Below are 17,667 nucleotides of genomic sequence, written 5' to 3'. Positions count from 1 at the left end.
GATTATAATAACGACCTTGACAATGACGATTGTGATAGCGATAATGATGATAATGATAATGACGACAATGATGATGTTGATAATAATGGTTATTATAATGATGAAGATGATGACGACGTTGACAATCATGATAATGCTGTTAATAACAATAATAATGGGGATAATGACAATGATGATAATGACCAAGATGATATAATGATTATAATAACGATAATGAAAACAATTATGATATCTATAATAATACGATGATGATAATGATGACGACTTCAATGATGATAATAATGATGACGACTTCAATGATGATAATGATAATGATAATAATGATAGATATGATGACAATAATGATAATGACTAAGATGATTATGACGATCATAAAGATGATCATGATAACAAAGAAATTAATGATAAGAATAATGATTCTGGTAATGATAATAATAATAATAATGATAATGCAATGACGATGACAAAGACGACAACGATAATGACGATGTTGGTGATGATGATAATAGCTATCTGAATGATAATAATGATAATGACTACGACAACAACAATTATGATGGTAATAATATTAATGATAATATAGACGATAATGATAATGATGATTACGAAGATGATAATGATTATAACAACGATGATGATAATAGTAATATTAATGATAATTATAGAAATGATGACAATGATAACGATAATAATGACTAGGTTGATAATGATGTTAATAATAACGATAATAATGATGGAGTTAATGAAAATAATGATAATAAACAAGTTAATGATAATGATAAAGATGACGATGGTAATAATAATAATAATATTATTTATCATGATAATAATGATCATAATTATAGTTAAACATTGACGATGACAATGAGGATAATGATAATGTTGTCAACGACGATAATAATGATTATGATAATGGTGAAAATGATAATGACAATAATGCAATGGTGATGTAGATGACGAAGACATTAATGGTGTTGACGATGATAATGATGATGGCTATAACAATAATAACGATGATGATGATGATGATGATGATTATGATGATGATTATAACGACGACCTTGTCAATGATGATGATGATTACGATGACGGCGATGATTATGATGATGATGATGATGATGGCTATAATGTTGATGATGATGATGATGATAATAATGTTTATGATGATGATGATGACGGTGACAATGACGATGACGATGACGACGATGATGATGACGATGATCATGATGATGACTATTATGATGATGATGATGATGATGTTGATGGGGATGGCGATGACAATGACGATGACGATGGCACCGATGATGATGACGATGATGATGATGATGATGATGACGACTAACACATTAAGAACTAACTTAGTAAAACCGATTGTTCATAAAAAGTATAAGTCTTAGAAATAAAAAGCCCTTGTTGAAACTTTCTGCGATATTCTTATGTGGTATACAAAATGAACATGCTCCTACGTATTTACATACTTGTTGCATTTGACGAATCTATTGCGCACTTCGAGGTTAACGCTTATTAGCCGTATGCATTATAAACGTATATTAACAGCGGTAAAATTCGCATCTTCATGTTACATTAAGATTTGTGTTTTTTACCATTCAGAACTCCTCTACGTTTACGAAAAATTGGTTGAAGCAGATAAAAGTACTGCTGTAACAAATACCGCATTTATCAATTATGCCATATGTCATTTATTTAAAGAAATAAGATATAAGATAAGTGCTCTAGAGGTATACAAGTATAAAAATTTTGGTCTCACAATTTTTTTGAAAATATAGCTATCGCTTTGTTTTAATGAAAAAAAGCTGGTAAAATCTGGTTGGCTTGGCATTGCAGACGAAGATGATTGTCTTACTCATAATAATGGCTTTCTATATATTATTCTTTCGCTGAATATTATCTAAGGTTTTGCTAAGAACTATGGTTGGATAGTTGTTAATGTGAAACGTAAGCTTTTACTTGCAAGATCAAGAAACGAAATAAATGCCGTGTTGCAAAGTATAGTTGATGCAAATACTGCTAATCCCTCGGCCGTAGCAACTTAGAAAGGAGCTTATTTTAAAACTGAAGTCTCTTATGCTTTATGTGGTAATATGAGATTCTTATACACTTTGTTCATTTAATTATCTACAAAAAGATAATTTTATGTCCATAAGTTCTCGAACTTGGCAATTATATGAGCACCTACTGTTACTCAGCACATAGCAATATATTAGAATAGTAAAGATTTTGAATTAGTGAAAGAAGTCACGTTATGTTACGTAACCTTGCAGACAAACTAAAAATATTTTAAAAACGAAGTCGCTAGCATTTTTGATCACTGCAATATGCGGAATGTTAAACTCTATTCAAATTCACAATATCATCCTCATAGTCATCTTATCTTCGAAAAAACGCATAATCAGTGTGCATAGCTGTATAATACGTATGTTTATTTTTAAAGTCTTATATAATGGCAAAAATTGTACGGCTTTATTAGGTATACATAACTTTTTTATTTGGATACTTTTAATTGTTTTCGATTGTTGCAAACACAACAAGTCATTAAAAATTGCTTCAGTAGATGTGAGGCTAGAATTTGAGTTGCACAAAAATTTTTTTGCAAATACTTCAGCTTGTTGCTTAATTTTTCATGATCGTATTGCTTAGTATAGTTCAGTGAAATGTTATGTCAAGAAACTCGTATTAAAGCTATAAAGCTGATTAATGGCTCTACTAGGGTCAGTTCAGTTCACCATTATGAATAAGGATCTGAGCAGCAACATCTGGAGTAGGGAAAAAGAAGAAAATAAGTGACGACAAGAAGAATGGAAAAAAATTATGAAGAGAAACACAGAGAAAAAAACGGAGAAAAGTGTTAAAAATAATCATGCAAAGCAATTAATAGATAAGAATAAAGATTGTGTAATTGTTTAAGAAAGCTCTGTATTAATCGATGTGTCACATAAGCCGAGTTAAAAGCAATTTTATAACTCACGTAAAGTAATAAGAAATCTTGACTATTTTCTCTTATATCACGAATTAATACAATGTCTCAAGTGGTACAATACTATGTGAATATCTAAAGACAAAATTTGTACTACAAGCACTATAAGCGCTTGAGTATTACATCTACACAAGTTCGTGTACTGTGTGATACGTGATACGTTTTATTAGTTTGCAATGTAGTCAACACAGACCTCCTCTGACCAATCAGAGAGCTTCATTAGCCCTATACCGGCGTGTTCACACAGTATGTACACATGTTCATATACGATACGCTTAGAGGATCTGACCCCAGCTAAGAACTCTATGAAATACACAGTATAAGATGTATTTCATTGCGTTTTTAATGAACATGCATGAGTAAAACATGTGCGTACTACTCATAATTTTATTAAAAATGTAACCCTTAGAATGGTTGTCAAAGTATAAACACATAACTTTCTGATGATAGTAATGCTTAGCAGTCTATAGCAGAAAACAAGCATATCATTTAGTTTCACATAACAGCACAGGTATTGCTGCAATCGCTTTTTCAGCTTGTGCAAGTAGCGAATAGCAAAGCTCTTATTTTTGCGTATTCGGCACGTACGCACATTTCATTCCATTCCAACCCCCATCAAACAACCTCTTAGTGTGCGTATGTAGGTACGCAAACTACAGTTTCTTATTGCATTTGAGGCTACTAAATAAAGTATGGGGTGAACAAGTCATTGTAATACGTGTATGAGTCGTAGGAGCACTACAAACTTTGAAAATTCCATTCCGAACTTCTCCATTCCAACCCCACCTGACCTCAAAGTGACGTTCTTTTTTGTTTTGGATCAATCAATCCCATCCAAACTCTTTTTTTATCACTGTTGGGCTAAGAGATTAGACATATTTCTCGGGGTTTCGTCCAATTGGCCCTTTTTCGCTGCATAAATGCAAAAATCGTGGTGCTTCTTTCAACGTTGATACCCAAGAGGTGCGCTCCATTAAGTTGCTTTATCTGCATTTAAATAAAAGCAAAAACATAGTCCTAATAATTAAAATTAAAATCTTTGAATTTTATGCCCTGAATGAAAAGTTATTGTGATTTTATGAAAAATACTGAATTTGAGCCAAAATCACATTATTAGCAATAGTTGCGCTCCAATAAAAACAGCTGTTACTTTTGAATGGAGGCACAAAGTCAAAAAAAATTTATCTTTATTAATAGGTCTTTATCTTAGCTTTTATTTTAGCTCAGTAAGATCAATTGATCTGTTGAAGGAGCTCAGCTACACGTGCTACAAAGTGATAAAATTTTTCGAAAATCGATGAAAACTAACTTTTATAAAATTTCGTATAACTTTTGACCAAATAATTTTATAGTTGTATTGCTATAGATATTTGTGATATTTGTGACTGATAATGAATGCAGTAGAAAAACCACGAAATTTTTTTTTTTTTTACCAACTTAAAAAAAAAAAATTTTTTATGGCGATCTGAGCAAGTTACGGCAAAATCATCCATACATATTGCGAACGCAGTTTTTTTACATTGATTTAATAATTTTTTATGTCAAATAAACTTCTTGTCAGAAAGTAAAACTGAAAACTCATCAAGATTAATTTTTTTCACATCCCATAACGATCTTTATACTAAAACTACTACTTAACCTAAACCTAATAATTAAGTACATGGGAAGGAAGCAGTCTTGCTGTGAGTTAAATCTTCCACAAGCTTAAGCAGAATGCCTTAACCAGAAAAATGCATTCAAACAAGAGAGTCTTATTTCTTTTTTTAAAACTGAAGCTGTATGCGTACGAAATTTGGAGCCTTATATAGAGGGGTATACGCTTAGTAAGTATCTCTGGTGCTGAGTGCTTATGCCATCTCACGAGTAAAAGTTCCAATAGCTAGGTGGTACGAGTTCATAGGGTACATGATAACCATAATAAACGTGTAGTTTTGTTTTCAAGTTTTTCGTAATTATTAGGTACTTGATGTCACATAAGAGTTCCTAACAACGGAATGAGGTATTCAATAAGTGTAACTAGTGCTGCTTTATAAAGCTGAAATCTACAGCCAAGCAGAGCCTATTTAAGCCCATGAGAAAAAGTGAGACAGTGAGAGAGAATAGCAGAACTGACCCTCTATACTCTCTCTCTCGCTCTCACGGGTTTCAATAGGCTTGTTTGGCAGTTGATTTCTGCTGTATCAAACAGCGTTTGCTCCAAAATGCTCTCGTTTCTACTTATTAAATACCTCATTTTATTATTACAAATATTTATAAGCCTCAAATCACTAAATCACTTATTAATCATGAAAACTTAAAAACAAAACTACTTTTTTTATATGATTATGATTTACTCTATCAACTTGTACCACCTATCTATTAAAACTTGCTTCTAACAGACGGCCCTGTGAGCAGTACTTATTAAACGTATATATTTTAGCTAACCTTGCTATAAAATTCATTCCTTAAATCATCCTTGACTGAAAAGCATATTGTTCAAACTTCAAAGGACAGAATACATTGTAGACGTTCAGTGTTTCAAAACCTATAACAACTTATTTATTTTTAATGAAATTTTGTATGTTAAACTTGGGGAAAAAAAATCCCATATCTGTTGTAATCGTACTCAAGCCACCTTTTGCGTAGAAAAATTCATTATTTTGGGACAGAAGGCAAAATACATAGTTGATAACCAATTTCTATGGCATCAGCTAGAATTGTGGCAATGATTCTTATAAAAAAGAGCTGAGAGTTTTTAAAAACGAGATGGTTGACGCTGAAAAAGTGTACGTTAAGGGTCTTGAGAAAAAAAACACTGTCAAGAGATAATACTATGCTGGTGAAATTATTTTTTAATATAAAATGTACACGAAGCAAGTTAGTGACTAATCTTTTTAACCCTTTTAGAGTCATTATTATCGAGGAGTATACATATCCGGCCCTAGCAAAACTTCCCAATGACTATTTGCCATGTCAATTCCACAGCTTCAGTATTAACCCTTCATGTGGCATAAGAAGTATCCAGGCAATAAAAGATTGGATGCTGCAGAAAAATGTGTTAAATATAATGTACACAGCAGTTTTGCTATTTAAATATACTAATATTGTAGCTACTAACTTACTATTTCGACTGTATTTTCAATAAGCAGTTTTTCATTTTAATTTTCTACTGAAAACTTTTTCATCCCAAAAACCTTAAATACAACATAAGCGTGAGCTTAAGCATAAGCATTAACAACTTATAAAAAAAAAAACTTTCTGTTACTAAAGTATCGCAAACAGAAAGAGCTTTGCGTTCAAGTTGCTTGTGGTATCAAAAGAATGCAGAGTGCGCGGATAAAAAAAGTTGTAAAAAAGAGAGCTTCATCTCCTACAAAAACTCAAGCAGCGTGCTGATTATACCAAGCAGCACACGCAGATAAAAGAATCTCTGCAAGAGAGAACTCTATTTTCCAAAAAGAATTCAAGCAGTGTGCAGATTATATCTACCAAACAGCGTGCAGATAAATGAAGCTGAGCAAGAGAAAGCTCAATCTCTCATACATTTCTTGCGGCACGTGCAGGGAGGGAAGTAAAACTGCAGGAAAGGGGAGGTGTGTTGGAGTCGCCATGAAGATTGTAGCTCAGGTGTGTTAGAGCCTCTTTTGTTTAAATACTGCTGATGTACTACTTAATTTAGTTGATAACCATCAATTCAACTTCGTGCTAAGAGAATAGAAAATCCTTTTCACCATACAAAAAGTTAATTTAATTAAATTAAAGAATCAATCAAACATATCAATTATAAAGATAAAACATCCGTCACAAAAATTTCATGCAATATAAAGTTTAAGAATTATGTTTTTCTTAGTGTATTGGGAGATACAAAAGAAATAAGGGAAGCAAGCATTTTTCAGGCCCTTTCTAGGCACTTGGCAAGAACGCAGCAGCAACTTAGATAATATTTTCTGATTACATTACATGAGCTTCTTGGACATTGAGCGTATACTAGGTGACTTGAATGGTTCATAGTAAACATAAGGTGGCATGTAGTTTCATGGCGTAGCTTGTTAATTAGCAGAATCTTTTCCGGCCCATGGTATGTGTTTTACGGAATGTAAGCAGGTACTGGGTATACACCTAGCATGTACTTTCTGGGAACTGGGCATGTACTTTCCGGGCACTTAGCAAGTATTTCCCAGGCACTATGAGGGCACTTTAAGAGGATTTGGTGGGCATCTCTCGAGCACTTGGCGGGTACTTTGTGGGTATCTCCCAGGAATTTGGCGATCATTCGGCAAATACTTTCCGGGCACTTAGTGTATACTTACGGGGTACTTGGTGGGTACTTTCCAGGCACTTGGTGAGTACTTTTAGCCATGTGCCTTCAAAATGACATGAAAGTAGCCGCCAAGTACACAGAAAGTACCAGGCAAGTGCTCACCATTTGCCTAGAAAGTACACGTCAAGTGCTCGGAAGATACCCGACAGCTTCTTGTAAAGTGCCCACAATGTGTCTGGGTAGTACCTGCCAAGTAGCCTGAAAGTATCCACCAACACTTTACTATCCAAGTACTTGCCAGGTATCTTCCGGGTACTTGGCATGTACCTCCCTGGCACTTGGTGAGTACTTTCCAGGCACTTAGTGGTTACTTTCATGGCATTTGGCAGGCACTTGGCGGAAAGTACCTGCCATGTGCCCGGGAAGTACCCACGAAGTACCCCATAAGTATCTGCCAAGGGCCTTGAATATACTTGCTGAGTTGATTTCGAAGACTCAAACAAAGCTAATAACCACATCGATAGTTTGATAAGCTGATAACCACGTTTCCGTTTCACAACATTTCATTATTTGCCTGTTATGCAATTTTTGTTTCATTTATTTGATTTTTTTAATTGTTATTCTCATTCTAAATTGCCACTATTTAAATACCGTGCCTTTTAAGCACTTGTTCATTACTAGAAATGTGCCTTTTTACGTTGTAGTCATTGTACAAATATTATATGACCATCAATACACGTTGTATAGGAAGCAGAACAACATCGCTAATTTTTAAGTTGACAAAATGTAACTTTTTTTATAATTGTTTTTGAGTGAATATTTAACGTTAGTCACTTGTAAGTTCTTAGAGTTAACCATTGTTATCGTTTTCTTGACTTGTGTATGATTTATGTGATTTGTATATAGTTTGCTTAAAAGGGGTTGTTAGTATGCAACTGTAACGTTGTGTACACTTTAGATCAAGAATAAATCTTTTGACAGTATGCCATAAAATGTATGTACTTTATTTATTCAGATATTAGTTTTAAAAATTTTTAATTATTTTTATCTTTTCACTTGAGAGTTTTTTATTTCTTGGTGAAAGTCAACAATGACTTTGTTTTATTAAACTAATGTAAAAAAGATATTTGGTATGAATCAATAAATAAGGATAAGGATGGAGGAAGTTTTAAACAAATTTATGGTGTCTGGAAAGTTTTTTGTCTTACTAGTAAGTATGCAAGACGCTCTAGTAATATTGGTGGGTTTGCAGCAGTAAACTAAGGTTCAATATTGCTATTGTGAATTGTGAGTCAGTAAAATTTTTAGAGTTTTGGCGTTGCAACCTCTATTGTTAAGTAAAAGTTAGTTGTTTTTTGGAACATGCCCTCCACTAATATGTAGTTACTGTATCATACAATTTTTTCGCGTATAATTTTTAATAGGCTTTGCAATACGTATATTTTAAATTTATTGTTGAAAAGTGGGAAAAATAAGATTTAAACAGTAAATATAAGAAAATTTATTTAATTAACTAACAAAATTTTACAAGACTTAGACGAATGAGATTTATATAGAGATAAATACCTAAATCAAAGATAATCAAATGTACGTTAAGGAAACTTTGATACTAGTTTAACGGTCTGCTCAAGAAAGAAAGAGAAAGAGCACTTAAAGCATGGTTCTGCTGAAACCGTTTATTTGATAAGTAATCCTCAATAAAAAAAGTTGTATGAAAAAGTGGAGGGACATTTAATTAGCATTCTCCTGAAAAAATTTAGCGTGCTGACCTAGACCAGGTGTTGATTTTGGCAGGTGCTGACGTACAGAGCTTAAACTGTTGGTCAGCGGGAAACTAATTAATCAAGCGTTGATATAGATTAAAACGAGTGGCTGGTAGTAAAGTAAAAAAACTAGCCAATAGTTTTTGGTATCTATAAAAATCATATTTAAATTTTATACCTTAAAATTATGAAATATGCGTTATGCCTTGAGCAAAAATGATGATTTAATAGCTCTTTTGCAGAAATTCTCATGATTATATATCATAAGGATGCATGAAAAGCTTTAAACTTTTAAAACTAATCTTACTTACTGATACTTAATAACTCGTCAAAAAAAAAAAAAAATTAGACACCGATAAAAATAAGCATTCGCCTACTTTGGGCTACTTTGAGGGTTAGGTGTGCCTTCGGTAAAAAAAATAGGGTTTGCACCTGGTGTGCGTCCAACCAAGGCAAACACAAGCAGTCCCTCTAGCCTGGTGCTTGCCCTGGCAACATGCACCACCAGATACAAAAACTACCATAAGTTCATACCAAATGATTCTATCAAGCATTATAACCTGTTGATCATTATACAGATACTTATATTTTTTTACTTTTTCTAAATATTTGTTAAGTTAACGTGGTACACTACGTCACTAGGGTACAAAATAAAAACATAAGGTATATGTATAATATTTTTATTACCGAGGGTGCAGAGTGTAATTTTGCACCCGTACGCACACTTTGCTCCGAGTAAACCGCTTTGGGCCCTAAGGCGGAAAAACACTTTTCTGCCCGTGAGGCCAAAGTGATTATAAAGGCGCAAAATGTGACCCAGGGGCGCAAAATGGCAGTTGCACTTTAAGTCCATGGTAAGAAAACTGTATTTTCTGTCCTTGATCGTTTTTGAGGATCAGGTGTGCCCTTGGTACGAAAAATAGGATTCGCCACATAAGCGCCATTGATTTACGCCTAAATTACGCCGCAAAATAGTCTTGGAGACGAAGGCACTTATCCAACGAAGACTACTTTTAATTGATGAAGTATTGATCATTACACTTTAAGTGACATGAAAGACAACTAATTCAGTCATAAATTTTCTGGAACTCACTTTGTTTTAGATCGCAAGTATGTGTGCCAAACTCCTCTTATCAACGAATTCTAGGAATGGATAAGTGGTGCCAAACAAACTGTCTTCGATACCCACCAAACTGTCCTTCATCTATTTGTACATGTCTGTAAGTATTTTATATAAATTTTATTTCATGTTCCAAAATTAATTTAAAAAACAAGTATACCACATAATTATGATTTAGTTGTAAAAGCATTTTATTGATATTTTCTCTTTTCTTAAGTTTCAGTCTTAATAGAAATAAGATAGACCATGTAGTATATTTTTCTTACAAATAATAAAACGCTACATGCAGTTACAAGCCACCATTAATGATGACAACTTTTTTTTTATGTGACAATACTCTTTCGAAGAAAAAATTTTGATGTGTTGACTTCTAATATTGAAAAACTGATATATGTCTTGAAAAATAGCAAAATAGAGAATAGGTTTTTTTTTTATCGACCAAAAAACATTTTTAAGATTTGTTAGTTGTCTCTAAAGTTTATTTTGTAAAACTCATTTTTCACGATAGTGTAAAGATAGACGTTAATACTTTTTTTATATTTTAGCTCTAAAAATTATAAAAAACAAATGTATGTATCTTTCGAAAAAATCAACAAAGTGAATGCAAGGTGCAACAGAACTTTTTAGTACATGAAGAAAAATTGAGTTACCATTTTACAGTTATTTAGTTCTTAAGGACCATACTTTTAAAATAATTTATTACAAATACTGAAGTAGTTTTTTAGGACTATAGGATCACTGTTGACGATTCCGGTCTTAAATTTTTAAAACTAAATATGACAGATCTGATATTATAGAATGCTTATTAAAAAATTTAGAATTTTAAAATGTAAAGCAGCCGTTTACTTTTCGTGAATATTTCAACACAAAAGTTCTGTTGTGATATTTTTAATAGAATGTATAGTTTTTAAGGTAAAAATCTCTAATATTTATAATTTACTCAAGATTAATATAACTTTTTTTTGTTCTTGTAAGTAGTCTATTTTTATTCATCTTTAACACGTATTTAATTGTTTCTTCGGTCGTTCACGGAAACTTCGATTCTGAGTTCGAATTTAAAAAATTGAGTATAGCTGATGTTGACTGATAAAATAAAAGTACATCCAAGATACTTAGTACTGTAATACACCATGTTAAGGGTGCTATTTAAAATTTTTAAATTCCGATTAGAGATTTGTGACTGCTAGTCTGATTTACACTTACGTTAAAAAGAAGAGTTATGATTGAAGAAACAAAAAAGTACATTATGATTCTTACCACTCTACATTAAGGACGTTCGGTAGAGATAGAACCCTGTAATAAATCTTTTTTAAATTTTAACCAGACGTTTGTATTGTTGTTACAATAAAGCTGTTAAAATTTCAACAGGTTCTTCTGTTTCGTTTTCGAGAAATTGAATTTCAAAATTCAGTCATTTTAACACGGTAGCTTATGAGGAAACTTATAAAAACTCAGTTTAAAAAAAATTGGCGTGATAGATATCTCCAATTTTTTTATATGTCCCAGATAATAATATTAACTTTATGTTTACAAAGTCTCACAACGATCGTCTGATTAGCTTATGCATAAGAAAATTAAATAATAGTTCGACAAATCGCAACGGCAACGTCGTAAGAAGCGGGATATTCAAAACGTTACAGGTCGTAAATCAGTAAATATTTAAATATTATGGTAAATATTTATGTATTTCTGCAAAAAACATATGCTTGTGTATGAGTGTGAATGTATGTACATAGGTTTACCCATACCTATAATGAAACAATGTATTATAATAACACATATTTATTTTTCTTAATAAAATTTTTAATTTTTAATTTTTATACAATAAAATTTTTGTACACAAGATAACAAAATCACATGCTTGTAGTAATCACAGGGACTGAAGTCTGTTCTAATTATTTAACATATCACTTTTGATGAGATTTTTCAAGTCACATAAAAATTCAAGAATTTTATTGACATTAGCTACGAATATAATTGTATGTACATATACATGTTTGAGGTGTTTTTAATTATTTACTCATTTTTATTACATTGTTATAACGAATAAAAATTAAATACTTACATCTTCAGCACTAATACATTACAAATATACACATTTGCTGCCGTAACCAACGCCGCAGACAGTGCATACACTGCAGCAGAGTGCACACCACCTGATGTATGTGCATGAACACTCACATATTGGAGACCCGTGCGATGATGCCAGGTCGTCACTCATCGCTACTTCCCCCTGGCCCCGCAAGTGGTTCCCCCCGCTATCTCTACCAAACGTCCTTAATGGCTAGCTTTGTTAATCAAAGTCAATTTTAAAAATTTTAAAACTCCTTAATTCTCATGGCTTAAATATGTAATCACCGACGTATTAAAGGTAATAGTGTATTATAGTGACAAAAGCGTTAGTCACTTTTGCCGTTCGGAAAATTTTTATAGATTCGTAGGTTTGAATAATAATCGAATAATTTTCACCAGCATTGCCCTTAGTAAAGTCGATTTGAATTTTACAGGTGTAAATATTAAAAAACAATCTTTAGATACAAGTGTATGTTTTATAGGACAGTGGCTCGTTGGTGCGTGCGTATGTGTTTGTTCGACCAATAAAACTCTGTCTTTGTCATATGAGTTCTTGGAATATAAGGAAAGATACGCTCAGAAAAAAAGAATTTGTAGGTGTGTGCATGTATAGAAGGATGACTAGTTAGTAACTATTACGTTAATATATGTGGACTCTATTTCTATCTCTCCCTCTCTCTTCCTTCGAGGCTCTTGCATCGGTTAAACTATCTGTGAGCTGTGCAAAGAAAAATTGTGAGTGTCAGCCAGGAAATTTGATTTTGCAGTCAATCGAGTAACAGCTTTATTATTTTAGTATATTTTATCAAAAGAGTCTCAAGGACCTGCATCTTATTTAAATGTAAACAGAATAGAGCGCAATTAATTAAGAACTGTATATTAAACAAGTTGCATTTAATTAAGTGACATGATAAAAATTCAATATCCTCTCTTTTAATTTCCTGTCCTTGATCCTTTAATTTATCATCTTGTCTACTAACACCTTGGTAATAGCAGCATTTTTTCAAAATTTGTCACTAATTGAAAACTAAAAGGGTGAATCATTTTGTCCTTAAATATAAATTTAGAAAGTTTACTTGTTAAAATAACTCTAGTTCCTTTTAAAAAATCCTTATACTTACCCTGGTTTCCTTGAATATTTTACCCTGATTTTTTCTTTTCTAGGAAAAATATGTGCACGGATAAATTCATGCTATAGTATTATAAAAAAAATTGTTAAAATTTGATTGAATGTGTCCTCATGTATACATGTAATGTCATTGCAACGGAGAAGAAAAATAAGTATCCCTTATTTTTGTTCTAGTTAATTTGATAGTTCTTTGGCAGAGAAAAACAAGTTAAAATAAAAAGAAATGACATATTGTCTTAATTCGCTGAGAAATTTTTATTTTTATGCCTAAGCATTAATGAGTTAAAAATAAAAGAGTTAACAATAAGCTTCTTTTCTTGTAATAAACGATTATTAACAACATTCTTGTTATCATTAAAAAGTTTCAAGTACAAGTTACATTGAAAGCCTTTCCAAGTGAAAAAATTCCTATCAGAGTTACATATATTGTACTTATCAAAGAAGATTCTTTTATCAACGAATTAAATTTTACCTTCAAATTAAGATTGTAACAAAGATACCAAGCTCTTTTATAAGGAAATTAACAGAATATCTTAAATTATGTAAATATTACTTATGCTCCAACAGAGAGTAAATTTTGAGGCTTCTACCCGACAAGAAAAATTGTCGCTACTGTAACAAGCTAAAAAACGAGAAGAACTACCCTTTCGTCTCACTTTCTGATAGTATGCTGCTAGAAACTATTAGGTAAACGACGGCAAATCAATAAAGATGGAGAGCAAGTCAGGCCACGTACCACAACAGACAGGCCTTTCAGACTGAGATATAGTAAAAGACCATGCACATATCTTTAGTAACTCAAGCATAAGCTCGTACCGATGAATTGAGGTATCTGCGTGACTCCGTTCCTGTATGTTCTGAGGTTTAGCTACAGTACCTGGTATCAAATCAATTTCTTTCTTTCTCTCTCTCTTTCTCTCTTTCTCTCTCTCTCTCTCACACACACACACACACACCAATTACACACCTTAAGTAAACATATTTTATGTGATTATTTACACTTTCTCGAACGTGATAACGTAAAAAATTAAATACTCATATAGAAGACAAAATATAATAGAACAGCTATTCGTCAAATAGAAGCTATGCTGAGAACTTTTACGAGTAAAATGGGCAGTTGTTCAATGTTTTTAGTACGCTACGCTTTTCACGATTTACAGCACTTGCATAGGCTAATATTCATAACAGAAAAATTTGTACGATTGATTTGTACAATATTACTTAACATAACATTATTTTTATCATTTATGAAAGCACTGGTAGCTCATCCTTGATAAGGACAATATAACACTGGGACAAATGTATTGGGTAAAGCTTTGAGCTACTTTTAGCACGTAAGACGTTTGTGAAGCATCTCCTTCTTTCAGCTAATCCAGACTGACTTGCGGAGATCGGTGATCAATCTCCAATCATTCTTTAAACTTATAGGTTGTTGCTTCTCATAACAAAGCTTAGGATGTGAAAACTTCTCTGCTTAACAAGCAAGATAATCTTAAGTTAAGGCACGTCCTATTTAAAAACTAAGTACAAACAGGTTTTCTTGGGTCAGTTTTGACCTTTTACGGTCAAAAACCCGTCGGTCTATCTGTAGCGCTGTTAAATTCGCAAAATTTGTTGTTCTACAATGATCGACCACAGTTAATTCTTATTTTTATATATTCTACAACGAATTTTCTTAACTAACGTTTAGTTGGTTCTTACATTCTATCTATTGGATGATAGACCGTCAACTGCTGTAAAATTTCTTTCTTTTTTTTTCTGATAGTTATTAAATTCTGTGGTGTTTATAACCAGATTTTAATCTGTGAAATTTGTCTTCATATTGCCTTTGGTTTTCACTTTTTTACAAGATTATTGGAACCCCGCGCTACCTGCGTTAAGTTAACATGTTCTTCATTAAGTGTAAATACTTCTTTAGGGATTATTGTCCACTGAAATCTCCTATTGTATGTGGTAATATTGTTTTTAACAGTCTTTATGATGTACCAAACTCTGATAATAAAGCTTTATAGTTACCGAATCTTGTATAGTTTCTATACATGTCTCGGGGATCCTGCCAATAACTATTAGATTTTGATGCATACGTTTTGAGTAAAGAATAGGTGTAATCGTTCATCATATTTTTTCAACTACCAGTATGACCTTGTCTATCATGGTGTTGTTTAAGTACGGTCATACAAGAATTTTTTGGTTAAGTATATTTTTTTCTTTACTTTAGGTTCGATGAAGAATGTTTTTTCTTAGCAGTGCAGTATTCATCAAAACCAAAGTTTTTTTTTTAATTTTAAATATTTCTCAATGTCCCAAAACGCAGTGTCTTTATTTTAAATTTGTAACTATTAATCACTTAAGGTGAAACTGTATTACTTCAAAGATAATAAGCCTTAAATTTATTTCTACCTTAATTATACTAAATATTATATTTAAATCATAAAATGAAAGTGACATTGTATAAGAGTGTTGTATTACAATAGTTATTGTAAAATCTGTAAATATTTGAGATCCGTATATATTCTTAATTTTTGACCTACTAGATAATATTGCCAGTATAAAATGGCCTCTTTTAGTGTCAGTGATGAATATATATATTGCTCTTTCTGTTTTCTAAGACATTATGAGTTGTTGTAAGAAATGAAAAATCACCCTTATAGAATCGTCTTCTAAAGGTTATTTGAATATTGCACCAACTTCTTCCAATTCAGCATACAACTGAATGGATATTGGCTTATCAAGACTGCATACTCCTGAAATAGGTGATGCACATAGAAATTATTCTGATTTCTTGAAACTTTTATGACATTTATTTGATCATATGAAATAACCATTTTTTGTTAGATGATTGTGTCAGAACTCTTATTTTATTGTTTACCTAAGAATGGTCGTAGAAATTTGCCTTACATTAAAATTGTGTGATTTTTTTTGTGGTTTTTAAAGTAAAAATATGTACAATCACTATTTAATTATTAATCAATAGTTATATACTATCGTACAATATTGTAAGTCCTGAGTATGCCACTTTTTTTGTACAAAAATATAATTTACTGGGTTTAGTTTTAAACTATCTTCTGCTAAACTTGCAGAGATTTTTGGAGTATCATTTAAATGACCTTAATAAGTTTTAAAAGAATTAAAATATTATGTATGTGATTTATGGCAAAGGAATCTAAATCGTTGTTCCTAATAATACTTAAAAGAATTTGTTGAAATATAGCTGAGGCTGAGTTCAATCTGAAAAAAAAACATTTTTATTGCCAATGACCATAGTCAGTCTTCAAAGCCATTAAAGGAGTATCTTTATCTCGTAAGGAAGTAGACTAGAAAGCTAAATGAATGTCTTATTTTAAAAAAAAAATACACTTTTTTACAGTTTGGGTTTAATACCAAAGTTAAATTTATTCTATAGCACATTAAATCGTGTTTTGTTAAACGATTATTTATATTATTTATTTCACTAGTATTTTCAAACGTTACTTATACACTTTGCTTTACGTTTACATTCACATTTTTAGTAGTTAAGTTTAAAATCTGAAAAATATCTGAATTATCATTTTGACATAATCGAAACTCCTTAATACAATCCCAGCCAATTTACAAATCATTCTCCAAATAATTTCTTTAAATAATTATAAATAAATGTTGTTTTTGTACACTAAGAATCTTTTAATCAACCATCGCTATTTCATGTGCATCTTTTAGCCTATTCAATGTTTGCGTCATTTTGAACCCACTTTTTTGTTCTCTAATTGTTATTTTTTGTCAAACTTAAAGCTCATAATGACACACTGGCTTCAGAATCATATACTGTAATGGTTTTATTATTATTGACTAGTATGTTCAATTTTATAAGCGAAAGTAGAATAAGTTTTTTTATTCTGCTAACTTTGTACTAGCTAAATTTTTTGTTGTTGCTCAAATCATATAACACTCAACAGTAAATATAACAGCCTTCTATGTACCACTTAAGTTAAAGACATGGAGTAGAATAAAAAGTTTGTCCGTAGCTTGGGCTGCCAAGATGTCGATCATACTGTTTGCAAACTCTGAAAACTTAGATAACATTTGCTTAAGCTTAGATACTGCAGCTTTAAAATTTGAATAGTGCAGAGTTTTAATTAGAAAAATGTGAATAAGCCCCAATCAAGTCGTTCCTTCTAAGGCTCAATACTAATTCTATGCGCATGGTGTGTGTGACCATACAAATAAATACAACGACATAGCCCTTGGTGTTTTTGTGCCTTGCACTCTTGAAAACAACATGCGTGTTGGTCCTGCAATATAAATTCCTGTGTATGCGAAGGGACGTGCTGGAGTGACTTTTATCACAGGGATTGGACCCATCTTCTGCCC

At 31.9% G+C, this 17,667-nt stretch overlaps 1 protein-coding gene across 2 annotated transcripts in view; it reads left to right on the top strand.

Moving 5' to 3' along the window:
- Positions 1-17,667, top strand: part of LOC106647071 (uncharacterized) — a 1,322,627-nt gene that overhangs the window by 879,872 nt on the left and 425,088 nt on the right. For both annotated transcript variants that reach the window (XM_089597593.1, XM_089597594.1), the window contains one exon: positions 10,102-10,218. In XM_089597593.1, the coding sequence (XP_089453719.1) occupies positions 10,102-10,218 (117 nt within the window). The remainder of the gene's footprint in view (positions 1-10,101; positions 10,219-17,667) is intronic.

This window comes from Copidosoma floridanum, unplaced genomic scaffold (genome assembly GCF_036245765.1).
Source record: "Copidosoma floridanum isolate Cflo_tuat_1 unplaced genomic scaffold, Cflo_Japanese_pri ptg000034l, whole genome shotgun sequence".
In the NCBI taxonomy this organism is placed as follows: domain Eukaryota; kingdom Metazoa; phylum Arthropoda; class Insecta; order Hymenoptera; family Encyrtidae; genus Copidosoma; species Copidosoma floridanum.
This window is presented reverse-complemented; position numbering and strand designations above follow the sequence as displayed.